Here is a 22,081-nt window from a genome sequence, read left to right on the forward strand (position 1 = left end):
TTTCTCGATTCAAAATACGTTAGTTTACCATAAGAACATAACGTTACGCTACAAACGACAAAACTAAAGTGGAACTTTGTTATTGTGCGAAACGCAAAATATTTTTCATTGATCGGAAGTTAACGGTATAGTTCAGACATGTAGAGGAAAGCGGTAGGGAGCGACTTGGAGATGGATGCGTGATCGCTTTTCTTTCGCCTCAATCAAACCGTTTGGATTTTTCAATGTAGTGATGAACAGCAAGAAATATTCTTTCATTGTCTTCATCCTTTAATGCCATATTTCCAAAGAGAATAGTCTTTAGTGTAAAAGGACAATATCTGCTAATTTCATTTGTAAGTATTGTACGTATGTTGTCGTAATGTGTACATTGGAAGAAATAATGGTAAGTTGTTTCAGGCCGTCCGCATGAGCAGAGGGGTGATGCAGTAATATTTTTGGAGAACAGATCATCGGCGAGTGAGCTGCAGTTGGTTCGAAGGCGAGTGTGAAGAATCTGATGTTTTCGCCGTCCGCTATAGAAATAAACAGGAACTTGATTATTTGCTAGAAAAAGTTGTCTTTTGAAAGATGAAACTGAAGGAGAATTTCTAACAGACAGAGGCAGAGCGTTAAACGCTCTTACCGTTGACGGAAGGAAAGAATCAAAATAGAGAGACGTTCTTGCTCTTGGTACCTGGGAGTCAGCTTGGTTACGAAGATTATACGTATCATTCGAAACGGTGGGTGGACACAATGCCGTAAGGTAAAATGGAGTGAGGCCATGCAACATCTTGAAATATAAAATAACTTTATGCTTCTGTCTCCTACTTTCAAGTGATTCCCATCCATCCTCTTTCCAACCCATCTTGCACCCCCACGCCAGATGACTCTCGTGCTGTTAATGACAACTACTGGTTCATACACTAATAATATAGATTCTATTATTTATGTAAAATACGAAAAAAAAGCAGGTACCTTGATAGTTTCTCTCCGTTCCTTAAAGTATATTTCTCGATTCAGAATACGTTAGTTTACCATAAAAACATAACGTTACGCTACAAACGACAAAACTAAAGTGGAACTTTGTTATTGTGCGTAACGCAAAACATCATGACGTCACTTCTGCTTACGGACGTTAATTTCCCGCGCTTTGTGTTCATTCTCCACTATAAGAAAGGGTGCTAAAAAGAAACTATTTCTACCTTTTGTAAAATACGGTATGCAAGAAAAACGTCTGCCAGAATAAAATGCTAACATGTATACGATATGCAAGAAAAAATATCAGTCATGTGTTTACGAATCGGATGGAAATATCCGTCCCTCGGCCACCTGCGCATGGGCGGTAATTTGGCAAGCCTCATTACCGCCAAATCCGCAGGTGCCCTCGGGACGGATATTTCTATCCGATTCGTAAACACATGACAGATATTATTAATCTGAATATGATGAACAATGCTTAACACATGACTTAACATTTTGGTACATATTTTTTATAAATCTTAATAATTTGCCTTCTATACCACATTTGAACATTTTTAGCCATAGTGCATTTCTATATATAGTATCGAAATATTTCATCATATCGACATAAATAACATACAATCTTTTATTCTCGTTAATATATTTTTGGACTAAGGACATAAGGATGTATATTGCATCAACTGTTGAGCGCCCTTTCCTGAATCCGAATTGGGCGTCCGAAATGATGTTAAAGTTATTACAAAATGTTTCAATTCTGTTATTAACAACTGTTGTAAATAGTTTAGATAAACAACTGAGAAGGGTAATTCCTCTATAATTGTTACAACTGAAGTATCGCCTTTCTTTATGTATCGGATTATAATACCTTCTGTCCATTTCTCAGGGTAATGGCCAGAGTTCAATATTGCATTAAATAAATCACATATATGTAGTGCCAAAATATCAACGCATTCAATTAAATATTCATTCAAAATACAATCGCTTCCATGCGCTTTATTACGTTTTAACAACTTAATTGATGCTTTAATCTCATTAACAGTAAATGACTGATCTAATTCTGGGAAACGTGTATTTGGTAAATCAAAATCATGTGTTGAACAAAAAGTTTCGGCCTCATCATTTATACACTCAAACATGCCGCTAGTTATATTTGAGAAAAAGATTGCTAAAGTCTTCTAAGGCAATATTTTTGCTCCTTGTTTTAGTATTCGTCTTAAAATTATTTATTCCAAAAATCTTTGGGTCTGCGATTTTTCAATCCTTCAATTTCATTTACTTTAATTTTCAAAAAGGCCCTTTTCTTCCGATTTATCAGTTTTTTATTCTCTTTTTTATACTGTAACAATTCAATTCTATTTTTTTCCGACTTATCACAATTGAAAATATTTAACAAGGATATATATTGGGCATGTACTGTTTTACATTCATCATCAAACCAATCTGCATGCTTAACACTACTACATTCTTCAAATTTCGGTTTGTTTGAAATAAAGTGTTCCTTTGAGAACAAAGGATCTGCAACATTGCGAATAACATCAGTGAACATATTTAACGCAGTATTTACAGAATCACTTCTAGAACAATCTATATTATCAAAGGTAGGCTAGAAATTATGCCTGATCTAAACTGATTACGCAACGATTCGTCCCATTTAAACTTAGTCTCGGTATATGACAACGGTTCAACTGTTTTATTGTTACAGTGTACAGAAAATGTTAAAGGTGCGTGGTCACTGAACTCGTTAAAATCGTGTACAGTAAAATCTTTAATAAGTGTAAAATTTCGTTCATGACAAAGCAAATAATCAGTTGTTGATAAACCGTTACGAGAAAAGTTAGAATAATGTACTTAATTAATAAGCTTTGCAATTTTCATGTGAAACAACTATTTCTTTCTATGATTTTATGATGTTCCAATTTCAAAACGTCAACTATTCACCGAAACCTTAAAGACCCACCACGACCTAGTGACCTACTTTTTTCACTCGTGAAAACTTCATGAAAATCATTCTTAAAATACAGGTAATATACAGCTAAACTATAAGTTTTCAGGTGGACAATTAAGGCCTTTGCTGAATAAATGTGTTTTGACAACTTCATCTGCAAAGTTATTCAGTCAATCTGTTTTCAACATAGTTCTAAAAATATAGGTAAATAATCATAATACAATGAAAAAACAAAATGTTATTGAAATATAACTTAATACACTGATTTCTGTACATATTGCAACAGTAATTAAATAAAATGTTAAGACATTACACATATCGTCTTTGCCTAAAATATGTCACTGTCAAGTCTTAACTAGATACTTGTCATTTCTCATTTTCTTCATGCAAAGCATGTATAATTACGGTTTATTTGATTGAAATGGAAAGATGGTACCGAATTAATCGAATCGCCACTCTGTAATGATTCGAAATAAAATCAAGCTCATAAGCTTCATAACTGAGTTAAGAAACTATTGTGGAACAATAATTTTAAGGACACTGCATCTATTTGCGTTGATTTATTAAAATTGGTAAACTTTATTGTTTGTTGCCATTTTGAATCAGTCGTGCCATCGCAAACATTTGTCCTGCGGTCGAGATAAGATGTACGCTCGCGATAATTATTGATAAGAGGTTGCGGGCTCGAGATAAGATATTGGACCTTAGAGATCAGGTGCTGTGTGTAGAAATAAGATGTCGTTTGCTGGAGATTAGATCTGACAGCTCTGTGTGATTCGCAGTATAGCGTGAACGAATGTCTTAATATAATGTAGTGCATATGCCGAGCACTGGAGATAATGTCAAAATAACTTAATCTTAAAACAGGGACCATGATGACCCAATGTCCATCACGCTAGTTTCAAAGCTCAAAAATGATTATTTACACATGGAAACAAACATCGCCCACTTGCGGGCATGTGTTTTAAAAATTTATAATATAAAAGTGAAAAGACCCCAAAAATCATGAGCGCTGTATTGCTTTGACAAGCCAATCATATCAAAAAGCTAATATTTTAAATAGGCACACTTGGAGGTTTAAAATTATTTATTGCAGGTGGCACTGTGGACATTACGGTACATGAAGTTTTGTCTGGCGGGAAACTTAAAGAACTATACAAAGCCAGTGGTGGAAACTGGGGAGGTACAAGAGTAGATCAGGCTTTCACAGACTTTCTGTCCGACCTTGCAGGTACACATATATTTGATAAATTCCCTGAAATTGAAATACACCAAGCTAGGCATTAGTGTCATAAACGGTGAACGGAATTTAATCTCTTGGCATTGCAGGTGATTAAGAATAAATTTAATTTTTAATCCGAGCACCAAAACCTAAAAACGCTTATTTTTATGAGAAAAATACAAAAAAGCGTTGAATTACTTTTTAAAAGCAACGATATAGACCTTTTAACACAAACTATATGTTGCTATGCTATTTCACGGATGTTTTTATTTTCACGCGCATGCACTCTTTACGTGTGGCTAAACGATACGAAAACCTACATGAAATTATCATTATATTACGAATTGACCAGTCGCCGCCTGTCAATCAAACATATCTATGATCCAATCAGATAACGATATTTAGTTTAAACATATTTTTTTTCCGAAAAGCATGAAATATTTACAATACAGCATTCCAGGAATTGGACAGAAAGCTATATTAGCTTACAGTTGTCCTCTCCTTAAACGATAACGATATTTAACACGCACGTGCGTACCACTTATCTCCGCCATTTTCCTTCGACAAGCTGGTTGTCGAGGTTAGTAGATAAGCAAGCATATCTGTCTTTGAAATCTAGTCAGAACTCTGTTTTATTGCTAAACTGTTGAAGTGAAGTTAGAGTTGTTCAAGTTATTTCTTTCCCTTATACCCCAGTCACACATACGGCGCGGAAAGCTACGTCTAGCCACGGATAAAAACGTAGTAATCCGTATCGACCCGTATTGAAACGTACCAGAGACGTACCTTAATGTAGTAAGCCGTATCAATTCGTACCAATTTGTACGGCTCAGGTACGGATCGATACGGGTTACTACGTTTCTATCCGTAGCTCGACGTAGCTATTTGCGCCGTATGTGTGACTGTGGTATTAGCCAAAATGAAGTCTCCAGAGACATGCAAACGTTAGCCTTTTTACAGTAAAAAGCACCTATGTCGGCTGAAGATGAATAAACTCGAGACCTTAAAACTTGCAAATAAAAAGAACTGATTGGGTCGGCAACCCTTTTTTCGTCGGAAATTTAATGTATTATTTTTTTTTCTCGAAAAATCTTTCAGTACTGCTCTACCTATACATTACATAATGAAGATTTAAGCTTTTTAGACATTAAAAAAAAACAAAAAAACAAAACAAAAAAAAACAATAAACTGGTATTGATATAATAAATACCACTCAGTACGGATGGTACCTACCCAAGTAAATCTAAGGGGAAGAACTCTGAATTGACTAATAAACTGAAGCTAACATAAAACATTGGACAAAAGTGGAAGAAAAATCAGACAGGTCCTTTTTCCAACAACCGATCAGGCAGACAAAATATGACCTACATTGGTTTAAATCTGGTTGTATTCAATATACAATATGCACACTTTTCTCATAGCTTACACTGACAGTTATTTTATAAGTTGTGGTGAGGCCCTGATAGAAAGTTTAGTAAGGCATGAAGATAATGTAAAATAATGCATAAATTCCTTTAAAGAAAATTTACGAAATTAAGAAACGTTATTAAGTTCTGATCTTTTAGGCAAAGTTATTTATTATTCTTTATGGTGATACATTGGTTTACACAAAATTTATATATTAAAATGTAAAATTTATATATCCAACAATGAGAAATAACAAAAAAAAAGAGTTAAACTGGTATCACTTTTGTGTAACAAAGTAGCTAGATTGCGTATATTTGTCACTTAAATGAATCATTTTGAGAGTGTTTCTTATGCTTTAGTCATTTGGTAGAGTTTCTCTTACTGTTCAAAAGAACTTTGCTTCAAATAATGTAACACAAAAAATTCATTGTCATCGAATATAATTACAATGGATGGAACTATCACGATCATTGCTTTAATTGAAAATCGAATAGATGCTGAAAAAAGCATATGGAGTTTACTTTATTTGATGATTTTCGATACAGGTCAAATACTTTAAACAAGCTATAAGGTGTTTTATGTATTGTTTTTAACAAAGTAAGCGAGTAACTTCAGATATCAACATTAATTTATAACTAAAACTGTTTACACAACTTGAAAAAAGAAAGAAAAAAAGCTTTTTGTTGGGGCCTCTCATTTACAGTTATATCAGCAATTATCACCTGAATTGAGTGCATTTATGAATGAGAAATATTGATGGTAGGGGTTTGTTTACATTATAAAATGTTTAATAACTTCTTTCAGGTAAATTTTTGGTATGGTTTTGGCAAGCTTATGATAAAGAGCATGTCATTCTCTTTCACTCAGAAATTTTTCAAGCGTTTTAGACTCTTGGCTAGTCTTGGATTTTGACTTTATTAAAAGACAAAAGGATGTTCAGTATAGGCTCTTTCAACATGTTTAAAGTAGACTAAACTTACATTCTTGCATAAAAACTACTTTTTTCACTGGATCCGCCCATGTATTAACGGGAGAAAAATCGTGTGCAAACAAGGCAATTCACGTGCTGTTAATACCCGATTTTTATTTTTGAAATGCTTTCCCAGGGATGTATATGTAATTCTGCGCAGACTGACATCTGGTATCTGCGTCTTGTTTCATTCATAAAAACCTCTTCTTGAAGCATTAAAGATGCCATCTAAACCATAGAATGTTTTACTGTATCAGTAACTAACGCCAAATGCGCTGCCCCCAACATTGTTCGTACTCGTTTCTTCCCTTGTTTACTCCCCTTTTAGAACTCTGCGTCAATTCAGATTTTGTAGACAACGGCGAATGTTAAAAAGTCACGTGTTTACCTGTGCGATTCTTCGTTTTTAGGTATCATATTTATGCTTTTGGTAAGTATCAGTCGGTATGTTTTTACCTAATTTCTCGAAGAATTTATATAAACAGCTTGGAAACTTGACAACACGTTCGTACTCATCCGTACTCCAACTACGTGTCCGTACTCAATGTAAGTCGAATGTAAAGTTATTATTCTTGAAATTGTGATCGAGTCCACCAAATTGTGAAATGAAAGAACCATTATTGGTAAGTTTATGTTTGTAATAATGAGAGATAAAAAAATCGGTTAAAAACCTTCAGAATGTGCTTTTGATAGTGTTGTTTATTTCCGGGCCCTGGATACGGATATTTAAAACATGTTTACCGTTTCCAAGAACAACAGGAATGGTAAATAAAAAATGTACTGGAATCGTCAAGTCATCACATATTAAAACAATACATAAATCGTCGTGAAATATTTTTTTATGCAAGAATAGCGACAATACACGTTTGTTTTGTGTATTAACGTCTGCAGAAGCCCTTGGGATATGTTTGCGACCTCGACCTTCGGTCTCGGTCACAAACAATCCCGCGGGCTTCTGCAGACGTTAATACTAAAAAAAAACGTGTATTATCCCTACACTATACTCTATTGAAGCTGTGGAAACTTTTGATATAGATTATAACAGGGGAAATCCTAAAATCATTGAAAAAAGAGTTGTCCATTTTGCCTCAGATGTTTTGAAAAAGTTGTTTTTTTAAATATCAAATAACTCTTTTTTTACATGGAGAAGAGAAAAACCATAAATATATTTAGAAAATTGGTGCACTTAGCTATGATTTCACTCTGAAAAAAATATGTAAAGATGAATTTGAATTTTTTAGGTACCATGTCTACACTCGGGTTTTCAAATATCAATGAAGGTTTGAAATTTTAAAGAATTTAAAAAGAACTGGCTTCATAATGAAATCGCACAAGAATCCCTAAACTGGGCATAGCCTCGGACTCGTGTGAATCCCGCTGGAATACCAGTGACTGTTGGGGTGCCCATACTATAAATAACACTTAGCAAGTTCGTTAAAAATAAGTGTTTATGTTACTTCTTAAATTTCAGTTTAATTAACGAAATGTTAATAAAGTGACAGAAGGTATTTATCCGGACGTAAATTTGTCCAATACGTTCATATTACGTTTAGATATGCAACACTTTTATTTATAGTATTTTCTTTGAGTTTTGCCACTGTAAAGATTGTTTCAGTCAAGTAATTTATTATACAGTATGCATTGATTAAATACATGTAAGTTATAAATTATTTCTTACCAGAAAAGCCTGCTTTATTCTTATTTTCGTCAGAAAAGAACAAACATCTCCAGTCTATTTCCACACATTGTAAATTTGTCTGCATGGAATTAAACATTTGCAATTACAGAAAAAGACTTAAAAAGATAACAAATAATGAAAAATAGATGTAACTCCGCATGGAAAATTAAAGCGGTCCTGTCCGTTTGACAAACCGGAAATAATGGCACAACATCAGTTATCGGTATATCGTACTATAAAGCCTGGAATAAGCATAAAGCTTACGGAAATGATAATCGTTTTATCAATGAATGCAGGAATGTCTAATACTTATCAGTTGTTCCAGATGAATGGCAGCTCGTTAGTAAGTGCATCACAACGGCAACGTTACTATCTTTCTAAAGATAACGATAACGTTTGACGCGTTAGATAATTAAGCAAACGGGCCTATACATTTTATTTCCCCGTATTTTAGACCATACGTTTATTTACAACCGTGAGATGTTTCATGAAAAATCTACATCTACATTATAGGAAACTTTCTATTCGCGAAAATGTTGCCAGAATTAAGATTTCCCATAAACAGCCAAGACGTCCATTTTTTTTAAATCATTGTAGCAAAAATCAAGTCAGAAAATAGCTTAGATGCGAGCACAAAATACAAACGGTAGGCCGGGAATTACACCCTATATTATACTATATTTTAATTGATATCTTTGTTAGGTTCTGATGTGATGACAAAATTCAAAGACAGACATATAGAGGACTACATTGACCTGTTGAGACATTTTGAAGTAAAGAAGAGAGATATATGTCCAAGCTCTGAATCAAAAGTCACAATCAAAATACCCCAAACGTTTTCCGACTTAGTGCGAGAATGCTGGGAAGAAACGCTACAGGAAAGGATTGGTCAGAGTGTATACTCGTCACAGGTACATGTGTAATGTTCTAAAATAACAACAAAAGATTTTTATCAGCACTACTTTGTCTCAGATGAACATGGTCAGATACGACCTAAAAACATATATAGTTTCAGATACTTATGCTTTCAAATGCTCTACGACCACGTGATTGTTTCGTTCCGCCACCCCACTCCCCCACCACCATCACTAGCTCCCCCGCTGTCTAAATAGCAGAACAACAGAACGAAAGATCAGCACGCTAATTACAGTGCCATAAAACTCGTTCTAGCAGGAGCGTCTAGACGACATTTAGACAATTAGAAAATGTCGTTCTGCTGACATCATTCCCTTTGTCTCTGATATGTGTTCCTTTGTCAATGTTATTCTGTTTATCAAATAAGAAGAAACTAAAACAAATTATTAGGTTTGAGATATTGTTTATTTAGGTAGGTACATATATTTGCCATGGCGGTTGTTCAAAGTATGTGAATAATTTGTCTTAACCGCAAGATGAAAAGTATACGACGGCTGTATTAGAGCGCATGCCATTTCGTTTGTTCGTAGGTCCGTCTGTCCAAGAATTTGTTTTGTTTTGTAACAAAAGAAATACCCAATAAATGTCCGCTCGTAAAAACGTCTTCATGAAAGGGCATTTGTTTTGTTTAGTAAACGAAATACCTAATAAATGTCCATTCGTAAGAACGTCTGTCCGTCTGAACGTCCGTATCTTTTTAACCAATCAGAAGATTTTCATTAAACTTGCACAAGTTGTTAACCTTATCAAGATGGCGCACACAACCCAGGTCAGTAGCTAAGGTAATTAGGTTCACAGTCAAAGTCACACATGGAGGCCAAAGTCATGATCATAACATTTTACTTACTTTGCATGAAGTGACGTCTGGGTGTATTAATCTACGTTCCAATGCCATAGATAATGAATTGTCGACTGGGTCTATATCACTATTTTCAGATGATGTACTACCAAGTGTGTTTTTCTTTGAAAAAATTTGCTCCTCCGGAGATGATAGGTCTCTTTTTTTGCTATTTTGTATGTCTGGTGGTACAGTAGAACAAAAGCCACTCATATCACAACGGAACTTTTGGTGAACAGTATACTTTGAAATTTATTCAGCGTGGGCGGATCATACAAGTGCTATCGAGTATGAATTACATAGCCAATAAATGTCACGTTTTTCAAGAGCTTTTACATTTCAAATAGTTACGTATATAACGAAACTTTTCATGTCAAAGAAAAAAACAAACAAATTTCTGACCTCCCCTCCACAAGAGAAACTCTACACCAATCAGATTTAACATATTCTGCTATTTAACAGTTCCATTTTTCAATCCTCAACAATTCTTTTAAGCAACTTAAAGGTACCAAAGACAGACAAATATTAAAGGATAAATCTTACAAAAGACTACACATTTTGAAATATACATCTAAATATTACGATAGCCGTGCAATATTCCCTTCAAGGCAAAACATGTGCAGAGAAACGAATGATTTATTTTGTATTTTCTTAGACTGACATGGGTGATCATTTTGTCCTATAGTCCGTGTATGATAACTTCGGAGTGACGTCACGTTTGTTTATGTGTTCTGGACTTCTAGAACTAACAAAATCGGTAAAGCAGCTTACATCAACAATAATATTAGGTATGTTTTATTGGAATACGTCTGTCAGTCCCGGTAGCTCAGTGGTTAAGCATTAGTGTTTCAAATATCGAATATTGCGGGCCTTAGGTTCGAATCGAGGAGAATGTTGTTGTTGTTGTTGTTTATTTTTTTTTTTATTTTTTTTTTTTTTGTTTCTCTTTCAGGGTAACCACCATAATCATTCATTTCTCCTTAAATATATTTTTATTTATTTAGATAGAAATATCATTGAATTAATTTCTGTTTAAAGGGGACCAAGCATCAGCTCTGTGTAAATACATCGTTTTATGAATGCGTAGTCAAGAAAACACTCGGAAATTTCGTGCAGGTTACATTCCTCTCTGGTATATTGCCAGTATTAGTGTAGTCAAGATGTCCGAGGCGTCCACATATTTTTTTGCAAAGAGAAACTCTGTTCAGTATAAGAATGATGCTTAATGCATACTACAAAATATTCTGAAGATTATTTCAAGCATCGTCATTTTTTTCGTATTTTTGTTCGTTATTGTATACCGTAGTGCTGTATTACTGCAGTTTGAATATTTTCAGTTGTCTTTGAAAAAAATGTAATTAAAACATAGATAAAAAGCAAGGATTTAAAAAAATATAAATCACGGTGGGACTCGAACCAACGCGACAATGGAAATTTAAAAGAATCGCACATATAAAGCTAACGCTCTACGACCGGTACTAATCTTCTACTTCAAAGTACGCGTTTCAGTTAGTAGTATAATATAAAAGTGTTTAGTACTTAGATAAATGATGATTATCGATTACCCTCCTGACTTGGACTCGTCCAAATACGTCACTCCGAAGTTATCAGACACGGACTGTACTTTCGCGTTTATCGTTTTTTCCGTAACCGATCGGAAATTCTTCGGGATCCCGTGATTTTATAATTAATTCAAACAGAATGTCCGTATGAAGACGCGTCACAAAATAACTGTATTTTTTGTTTATGTCCATGATAGTAGTCATACATGATTTGCATGAAAAATATGAGATATACAAGCTTTCAGTTTTAAATTGACAGTGACATATATTAGGCCAAGACAATGTGTTTAATGTATAAAATTTTATTGAATTAATGTAGCAATATGTACATAAATCAGTATGTAAGTAAATTTCAATGACATTTTGTTTCTATAGTGTAAAATAGCTATTCATCTATATTCTTAAAACTATTCTGAAAAGAGATTGACTAAATAAGTTTGCAGATCAAGTTGTGAAAACACATTTATTTAGGAAGGGCCTAAATTGCCCGCCCGAAAACTTGTAGTATAGCTGTATATTACCTGTTATTATTTTGTGCGTGAACTTAGCCAGAGCAGCCAGAGTTCAGCCAGAGTAGCCAGAGTCCAGCCAGAGTAGCCAGAACTCTGGTTACTCTGCGTGGCCAGAGTAGCCAGAGTTCAGCCAGAGTAGCCAGAGTTTCTAGGATTTTAACATTTTCTGGTTACTCTGGCCGGGCAGAGTAGTCAGAGTAGCCAGAACTGCCAGGATTTCATTTGCTTTGGTTACTCTGGCTGGCCAGAGTAGCCAGAGTTTCTAGGATTTTAACATGTTCTGGCTACTCTGGTCAGCCAGAGTAGCCAGAGTAACCAAGATTTCATTTGCTCTGGCTACTGTCGCTAGCCAGAACAGCCAGAATTTCGAGATGCCTATTGGTACTAGCTACCCTGGCTAGGGAGAAAATACCGTAAAACCTGTTGCGAAATCTACATGTTCATCTACATAAGTGCTCCCAACAGTCAATTACTGATTATATTTGGGAGGTCGGGGCAGTTATTAAAAGCATGTTGCTATTTTACATGATACATGATATTCATGAGCAGTAATATATACAGCTATGTTAAAAATAAGAGAAAAAAAAAAAAAAAAAAAAAAGATGATGACATTAGTATATATACGAGTCTAGGCCAGATGTCATGCACTGAAGGTTCACACTGTTTTTTATGTTATTATGGAAGGCGTTCCAGTATCTGATTGTGCGGGGAAAAAGGAGTCCATATGATATTGTGTTCTTGAAGATGGAATAATAAAATTCAAATTTCTAGAGGCTGTCAGGTGGTTATGATCTACAGAAACTAGGTTATCTGATATTTTGTACGACATTATTAGGGATGCATGTTTTTTTCTCTGTTCTAGTGTCTGCCATATAAGAGTTTCAAGCATTGATGTTACGCTGCTTTGGTATGAGTAGTCATTCATAAACACATCTGGCTGCAGCTCTTTGTACCTTTGCTATCTCATATGCTAAGTTTTTCTGCCATGGATGCCATATTGTGTTACAGTATTCTAATTGTGAGCGAACGTATGTTTTGTAGGCAGTTTCTTTGATATTATACGGTCATTAAATTTTACATTTCTTTTTATAAACCTGAGAGCGTTACCAGCTTTTGAAGATGTAATTTCAGTATGTTTTTCCAGCTAAAGTCATCACTAATAGTAATCCAAAGATATTTAGCATTTTCTGAAGTTTTTAGTTCTTGGTTATATAATTTATATGGAAAGGTGATATTTTTTTCTTTTTTTTTGGAGATTCTTATGACTTCGCATTTATCAGGATTGAATTCCATAGACCAGTTACGTTCCCATTCTTCCAAATTTGTCAATTCATCTTGAAGTTTGTAAGAGTCTACTAACGAGTCAATGGCGAGGTATAGGATGATGTCATCAGCAAATAAGCTTATTCTACCTTTAACAGAGTCGGGAAGGTCATTGATAAAACAAAGGAATAGACAAGGACCAAACACTGAACCTTGGGAAACCCCCTGATAGAACTGGAACAGAGTATGAGCCTTCAACTACTACAGTATTAAGAACCATTACTAAGGAAACATTGAATCCAGGATAGAGATCTAACTAAGTTTCATGAGTTTATAGAGGAGTTGATGATCGAGCTTGTCGAAAGCTTCGAGAAATCCATTATAATGAGATCAGTTTTTTTTCCAGATTGGAGATTGTCAAAAATTTCTGGTGTAAAGGATGATAGTTGAGTCTAACAGCTACATTTGGAACGGAAGCCATATTGGAAAGGAGTGAGAAGATTGTTGACTATTTTGGTACTCTCAGGGTTGATGTTTTGTGTTTTATGTATCAAGTGATTCATAAAACGGACTTCAGCCAGAGTAGCCAGAGTTTCTAGGATTATAACATGTTGCGAAATGACCCTTTTTAGTACTCTCAAGGGTGATTTTTTGTGTGTTTTATGTATCAAGTGATTCATCAAACGGACTTCAAAGAATTGTCTTACTTTTCAGACAGCAGAATGCAACATGGGTTGTTAAGTGTCTGTCTGGTGGCATATTAAGTTGATTATAAAGGTGATCGTAATCAATCTTTTGAATGGCATTTTGCGTTTTGATTGGCATGTCACAGGTACCTGCCTTTGTCCAAGGGTTTTGATCAAATACCGTTATTAAGCCGCTTTAAGCGTATGTGTTCACATGTCAACATTTCGTCAACTTCCACAACTTTAAAATGCAATATTCAGGAATTGGTTGCTGTCAACAAGTATGAAAAATAAACTCTCCAATTTCTTTTATATTATGTCTACAAGTGTAATTTATTTGGTACAAATTCAAGGCAAACACTGAAGTTAAATAAATACAAAACCAGCAGCCTTCAAATGAATATTCTTTATTTTTACAAGCAAAGTTATATGGAATTCACTGTAATTGTTTATGATATCAATATAAACAAGAGGACCCATATGGTCCTGAATCACTCACTTACACCTTTTGGGTCATAATAAAACTTCACAATTTGAAATTGTTAACTCTAAATTCTGGGCATTGTGGAAGGTTTTTAAACTTATATTGTATAAGATTAGAAGTATATTGATGATCCACAGAGTTGGGCTAATATTGCCCTGGGGGGGAGGGGTGGGGTGTGGGCTGATTCGATCAAGTTTGAAAGAACTCCATTATAAATTTTGCTAATTTTACATGCAAAATATTTAAGCTCTTAGCCTTGTGGCTCTCAGAAGATTTATGCAATGTAAGTATATCATTTTTTTTCTATATAAAACTATGTAGGAGCCATTTTGACTCTGGGGGTATTGATTTGAACAACTTTGAAAAAGTCCCACATGCCAATGTTACAGGTAAAATATCTTAACTCTTGTCATTGCAATTCTTTTGAGAAGATTTTAAAAGACTTTTCCTGTACGACTATGCACGCTCACTAGCACAAGCGGGGGCAATTATGACATCAGGGGAAATGATTTGCACAATTTTAAGAGAGCTTTACTAGGCAATGCTATATACAAAATATCTATACTCTGGGCCTAAGGGAAAATAAGAATATTTTTATTGGTTTTAATATATTTCTCTATGTGAAACTAATAAGCCCCGAGGCAGATCCAATATAATCCCGGAGGCCATGATTTGAACAATTTTGAAAGAGATATACTTGCCAATGCTTCATGCAAAATAACTAAGCTCTGGGTCTTGTGATACTTGAGAAGATTTTTAAAGGTTTTACTAATATATAAAATGGAATACTGACTTCAGTCAAAGAGCCTGACTCAATATGATAGACAAGACACATATCCTACCATTGACATAATTGACATCATCAGAGATGCCCGTCACACACTATTTCGTCCCAAAGCATCTAATAGTGTATTAATGGGACGATGGGGCCGCAACAGGTATTTAATGAGTCAATGTTCACAATAACAAATATATAGTCATGAAATCATTTCGAAAATTATGAACTCTAAGTGAAACTGATAAGCCCCAGGGCGGGGCTATTTACCGAATGTTGTCAAAATATCTTAGCTCTGGGTCTTGAGCCACTTGAGAAGAAGATATTTAGATGTTTTACAATATAACTCAGGGGTCATGATTTGGGCATTTTATAGAGTTTCACTAGGTCATGCTACATAAAATATCTAAGCCCTGGGCCTTAAAGGTCTTGCTTCTACAAGTCTATGTAAATTGATAAGCCCGACAAACGCACGCACGGACGACAGACAAAAGTTGATCACAAAAGCTCATCTTGTCAAACTGTGATATCTGAGCTAAAAACCTTTCAAGTATAGTGTATGAGGGTCATTCAATATATAATGGGATCTATAAAATATCATTTAATTTGACTTAGCCTTACCGTACACGTGTTTTTGGACTATGACAGCTCTTTAAAACCACGTAACACGCAAATTTGCGAAAAAAAATTGAATTTAGTGGTTTACACCCGTAAGCGTTACGCGGACATGTGTCTTAAGCTTTTCGTTTGAATCTGGCGCCAACAAATTGTTTTTATTCAACAGAAGGAATATGAGACAATACACTGGGGATAAAATATGCCATGAATAAGATTCAGGTTGGGTCCATGTTTCGCCAAAAAGAAGAAGTTTTTTCGACGTTGCACTATGACAACCAGGTCGCACTGCACTAAATCACAGTCCAGTTTGGTATGGGATACAGCCGTAAGTACTGAAAATCAGGATGGAAGGGTGTCGCTTCGTCGTATCTACCCTTCGTGGGAGGCTGAATTTAGCGGTGGGGTGCAGCAAAAACCCTTTGGAAACCTTATGGTAGTGCGAAGGATATGATATCTTTTCTGCTAGATGGGGAAAAATAAATAAGAAGCCAGGACCTGTATAAATTGTTAGAGGATAGAAGAACTTGTATTGAAAAATGCTTTTTTACATGATACAGGCATATGACTAGTATGTGTGTATAATATAGCCTTGAATATACCGACTTGCAATGTTTTACGACTTTTCATTTTTACATTTAGAGTCTTGAGAACAATGTATTTGAAAATGAACTGTATATTAAGCATATAGAATACTATACAACCCTGTTTGGGGTACGTTGAAACTAAAGTCATTTGAAGGAATTTCAAGATTCTGTTTGGCTTATTGGTAGATTACATACATGTATATATCTAAGTAGTCAATTTAATATTTTGTCAAATATTTTCAAAAGTAATGGATCGAAAACGTCCAAAATCCTGGACGCCTACCAGTTCAAAATAAATAAGATGTGGGATGTAATATCAAATATCAATGCTGATATATACTGCCACAGACCTTGTAGGCTACTTTGAATAATTATAATTATAATTAATATAAAAACAAAACATACCTAAGCATTATTTACAAACAGCTTTTACTGCATATACCCTGTTACTTGTTTTCAAAGTGTCATTTTCCGATACGTGTTACTCTTAACTTTGTCCGAAAATGATGCTGTATAACAGTTTCTTCGTTGTTGTTGTTTTTTTTTTTTTTTTTTTGCTTGTTTTAAAGATTTAGATTTCCATCTACCAGAAAGATATAGAAAAAAATCCTAGAATCTCTGACTACTATGGCTGCTGTCTGAAAAATAAGAAAATGCTTTGAAGTCCGTTTTATGAATCACTTGATACATAAAACAAAACAAAAATCAACGAGTCATTTCGCAACAGGTTTTACTGTATTTTCTCTAGTTATTCTGGCTAGCCAGGGTAGCTAGAACCAATAAGCATCTCGGAAATTCTGGCTGTTCTGGCTAGCCAGAGCAAATGATATCCTGGTTACTCTGGCTGACCTGAATAGCCAGAACATGTTATAATCATAGAAACTCTGGCTACTCTGGCCAGCCAGAGTAACAAGAGCAAATGAAATCCTTGCCCCATGTTCACAAAACATTTTTCGATCTCGGCTGAGTTTGAGTTTGAAATTCAAATATCAATTTTACGAAATCTTCAAGGTTAAATTCCAACCGAAACTGATCATAAATACTAAATAGCCACTTGAAAATAGTTATTAGCTTGAAATTCAGTTTTAAACATGCTGTTTAGATAGAAATGCCGTATTAAGTTTCATAATCAAACTCAGCTAAGACTTAAAATGTTTCGTGAACACGGGACCTGGTTACTCCTCTGGAAAATGTTAAAATCCTAGAAACTCTGTCTACTCTGGCTGAACTCTGGCTACTCCGGCCAGCCAGAGTAACCAGAGCAAATGACATCCTGGTTACCCTGGCTACACTGGCTGACCAGAGTAGCCTGAACATGTAAAAATTCTAGAAACGCTGTATACTCTGGCTAAACTCTGGCCAGCCTGAGTAACCAGAGTTCTGGCTACTCTGGCTGATCTCTGGCTACTCTGGCTGAACTCTGGCTACTCTGGCTGACTTATGGCTACTCTGGCTAGCCAGAGTAACCAGAGTTCTGGCTACTCTGGTTGAACTCTGGCTGAACTCTGGCTACTGTGGCTGCTCTGGCTAATGTATTATAAGAATGATATTCATGAAGTTTTTGTGAGTTACAAAAATATTGAATTCCCTATGCTATGTTTGTAAACATCACGTTATCGTTGGATCTATTTATAAATTATAGCCTCGTTTCGAAGCATTCTTCCGAAAAAATCCGGAGATGCGCGACGGGTTCGTAAGCAGTCGGAAAACATCACGTAATCGTTGGATCTATTTATAACTTATAGCCTCGTTTCGAAGCATTCTTCCGAAAAAATCCGGAGATGCGCGACGGATTCGTAAGCAGTCGGAAAACATACTTTCGGTTTGAAATAGGCAAAAGGCTTTTGTTTGTTGGTTATTCTTTAACGTATTCAGGACTATTTGCCGGATCCGATACAGTGGGTCATATTTTCAGTCAAGTCTGAGCTACAAACTCTGGTTTTCATAAAATACTCGTTCGGGTTTTAGTAGTGGACCTTTAAACACAAAAATGCTCAGAGCAGAAAGTAAACACTGTGTCCACCATTATAACGGAAACCAAGGCTTTTTGCATATTTGGTTACCCTTCTTTGTATAACTGTTAACTTTGTCTATTTATTTTTTATGTATGTATTAATCATTTACATATGGACACATACACCACTGTAAGGTTCTTTACTGAGACGCTGCGTTTTTGGAGAGTAGATCTTTCTTCCCATTTTAGTACTAACTTGCTGGTTGTATGACAAAAAAAAGGGTTTTATATTTTCAAAACGTCTGTATAGATTTGTACCTGCCGCACATCAATGGAATATTCTATTGCTTTAAATATTCAAAGATTTTTCTTTTATAAAGTAACATCTGTATATGTTATAAGTCTCACACAAAGACAAACAAAGACTAAAACCTATTATTTATATTATAACATTTTATCACTTGTTTACAGGTTAAACTAGTAGGCGATAAACTACGGATAGAAGCAAGTATAGCTAAACTCTTTTTCGTGTCTCCAATAAGTAGTATTATAAACCATGTAAAAGCCTTGCTACAAGAACCCGTTAACAAAGGTGTTGCTGCAATTCTCATGGTTGGTGGATTTTCCGAGTCGCATATGCTACAAGAAGCCATAAGAAACGATTTTCCAAATCTAGGAGTTATCGTCCCAAATGAAGCAGGATTAGCAGTACTAAAAGGAGCAGTGATTTTTGGTCACAATCCATCCACCATGTCAGAAAGAGTAAGCAAATATACGTATGGCGTCAATACCAATACATTGTTCAGACCCGACTATCATCCGGTTCACAAGAAAAAAATGATTAATAACAAGGCGTATTGCACTGATATATTTTCTGTGCACGTGCGTGCCGGTGAAACTTTAGTAGTTGGGCAACCACAAACTGAACAAAGTTATTTTACGATAAGTTACTACCAAAAGAAAGTGATAAAAGATGTTTATGCCACATTACAAATGAACCCTAAGTACATTGACAATCCTGGATCTCATAGAATTGGTACCATAACTGTCCCTGTATCTGGAGTCGGTGAACGTAGAGAAGTAACAGTTAAAATGATCTTCGGCGGTACTGAAATAGACGTTGAATGCCACGAAGTTGCGACTGGCAAAATTACGCACGCGATTGTTGACTTTCTTACGTAATAAACTCAAGACAATAAGATATGTTTGTTTCATAATGATATAATTATTTAAAGAAATTGTAACGTACGGAAAATATTGATATCAAGAGTACAAACAGAGTTACTATTACCAGTCAACACAAAGACCTCTACAAGTTAAGGGGAATAATTCATGAAGAGATAATAAGATTGAAAATGTCTTAAAATCTATCATTATAATTGTTTTCTCATATTGATATCTAAAAGTGATTTTCGTTTGTAATCTAGTGAGAAAATAGAATAGAATAGTTGACATATGTAAATAAAAGGAAATTATGACATGTATTTTAAGTAACACACTGGTGAAAGGTAATACTAGTGTAAGTGAATACATAAGTAGCGGTGTTATAAGCGCAATTGTGCTGGAAATAGCAAAATCTGCATGTCGCTAATGGAGTGGTTCAACCTATGGTTATAATTTTTCAGTCATTGCTATACTTAATTGTGATATGTTCAATTTAGATCACTTTGTAAGTCTTGAACATTATTTAAAATATACTGCTTTCTTTGGTACACAACTTTTTATTGTCCATGCATTCAATTGTATATTGTTGCAAAAACCTTTAAAAAAAACTTGTCTCCAAACTGAGTAAGTATCACGATACAACATCACATGTGCTTCATTTTCTACCGATAATTTACAAATTGGGTATATTCTATTTTCACCTGGAAAATTTTCATACCGCCCCGTCTCAATACGCAGTGGGGCTACTCTAATAGAAATTTCGCATATTAAGCACTTTTATGTTTCTTTGGTGTAAACATTCCAATTCATAATTTTGTTTAAATAACTTGCATAGGTTCTTGGCTTATTGCCACCTCTACCACCTGTTCCTCTATCATTATTCAGTCTTAAGCACTGACAGCAACGCATTCTTAATATTATCAAGAAATATTTAGTATGGGTATGATCACAATGGTAAGTTTAGTAATGTGAACTGATATGTGGTGGATGAATGATGTTATTTGCATACAATTCAAATATCTTTTCCATATCATATCTTTATATTTTAATTTTAAGAATATGTAATAGGGACAAAAGTTTTATACAGATGTAAGTTTCTATAGAATAGAGCAATAGAGTTCACAGCTAAAATTAGGAAATGCTAAGACTGTCGGACAGTATTTTTCATATATTGTTAACAAGTAACATTATTTGGAGACAAGCTCTTGACATGTGACTTTTCTATAGTGGACGTTTATTTATAATTTTGATCAGCTGACTGCCTAAGTATACATGTTTAGTTTATTTGTCAAATTGGTATTGTTACTTTAATTTTTTTTGACAATTCTTTTATAATTTCTTGACTTAGATGCATTTCTATTGCCAGGTAGCAGATATACAATGTACATGTAATAACATGAGTTTCTATAATAACAACATGCGTTTGTTTAATAACTTTTTATACTGATTTAGTAAAATAGAAAAAAAAAGCAGATCGCGGACTTCGAAGCACTTGCCTCTCACCGTCGGGGATTCGGAACCTCGTTTGGGGTGTAAAAGTCTTTCGTGTGAGGAAGCCCGGGAGCGCAGTACCCACCAATGCATCACTAATGCGGTATTTAGAATCTTTAAACTTTTTAAAAGATCTGATTTTAAAGAATTAGGAATATTTTAAAAACTATATCAAAGTATGTACTTAATACTTTATGGTTACATTATACTAAATCACTTCTATAATAACATAAGATTGTTTAAAGAAAAGATACTAAGTTGACACATGGGGAGGGGCAGAGCATTTATGTCAGGTGCATGTTATTAATTAACTAAATAATTCAGGGACGGACCGATTTCTAATGTTGTTAAAACTTGTGGTCCAACTCTTTTGTACTTTCGCACTTTTGCTAAGTTACCGAATGTATCTTAATGTACAGTAGTATTATAATATATGTCTTGATGTAATGATAGTTTGGTGTTGTATATATATTTACATATGTATCTGTATATTATTGTCTTGATGTACATTTACTAATAAACTTTGATAATGTGGCAGGTGAGTCCAATAAGTCAAGGGGTGTTCAAAGATAATCCTTCACAGATCTATTGTGCAGCAAATATTGGATTTACCTGTATTGGAAAATAAACAGTGTCGACTGTATTGAGGTCAACTGCCACATTATCAATGTCTTGTGTGATAATTACAATAAAATATGATTAAACTAAACTAAATAAACAAAAGATCCTAACTCGAAATACTGGGAAACTAACTCGAAATTTTGGCTTACTACCCACCATGTGATATATGAACGTAGGTCCTGGGCAAGATCATTCACATTGATAGTCTTTGTGTAGTCTAAGAGAGTACACAAGACGACCGAGTACTGTCCGTACTTAACCTTTTCGACCAAATTCGAAGGCAGAGAAATATAGCCAATACCTATTTTGAGATCAACCGCCTCGGTAGCCTAGTGGTAGAGCGTCCGCTTCGAGTGCGGGAGGTCGTGGGTTCGATCCCCGGCCGCGTCACACCAAAGACGTAAATAAAGATGGTACTAGTAGCTTCCT

General features: G+C 34.9%; 1 protein-coding gene across 1 annotated transcript in view; it reads left to right on the forward strand.

Moving 5' to 3' along the window:
- LOC123550953 (heat shock 70 kDa protein 12B-like) overlaps positions 1-20,956 on the forward strand; it is a 39,555-nt gene extending 18,599 nt beyond the window's left edge. The window contains exons 6-8 of the mRNA XM_053540377.1: positions 4,005-4,139; positions 8,888-9,096; positions 18,848-20,956. Of these exons, the coding sequence (XP_053396352.1) occupies positions 4,005-4,139; positions 8,888-9,096; positions 18,848-19,558 (1,055 nt within the window). The 3' untranslated portion in view covers positions 19,559-20,956. The remainder of the gene's footprint in view (positions 1-4,004; positions 4,140-8,887; positions 9,097-18,847) is intronic.
- Positions 20,957-22,081: the final 1,125 nt, after the last annotated feature.

This window comes from Mercenaria mercenaria, chromosome 4 (genome assembly GCF_021730395.1).
Source record: "Mercenaria mercenaria strain notata chromosome 4, MADL_Memer_1, whole genome shotgun sequence".
Taxonomy (NCBI): domain Eukaryota; kingdom Metazoa; phylum Mollusca; class Bivalvia; order Venerida; family Veneridae; genus Mercenaria; species Mercenaria mercenaria.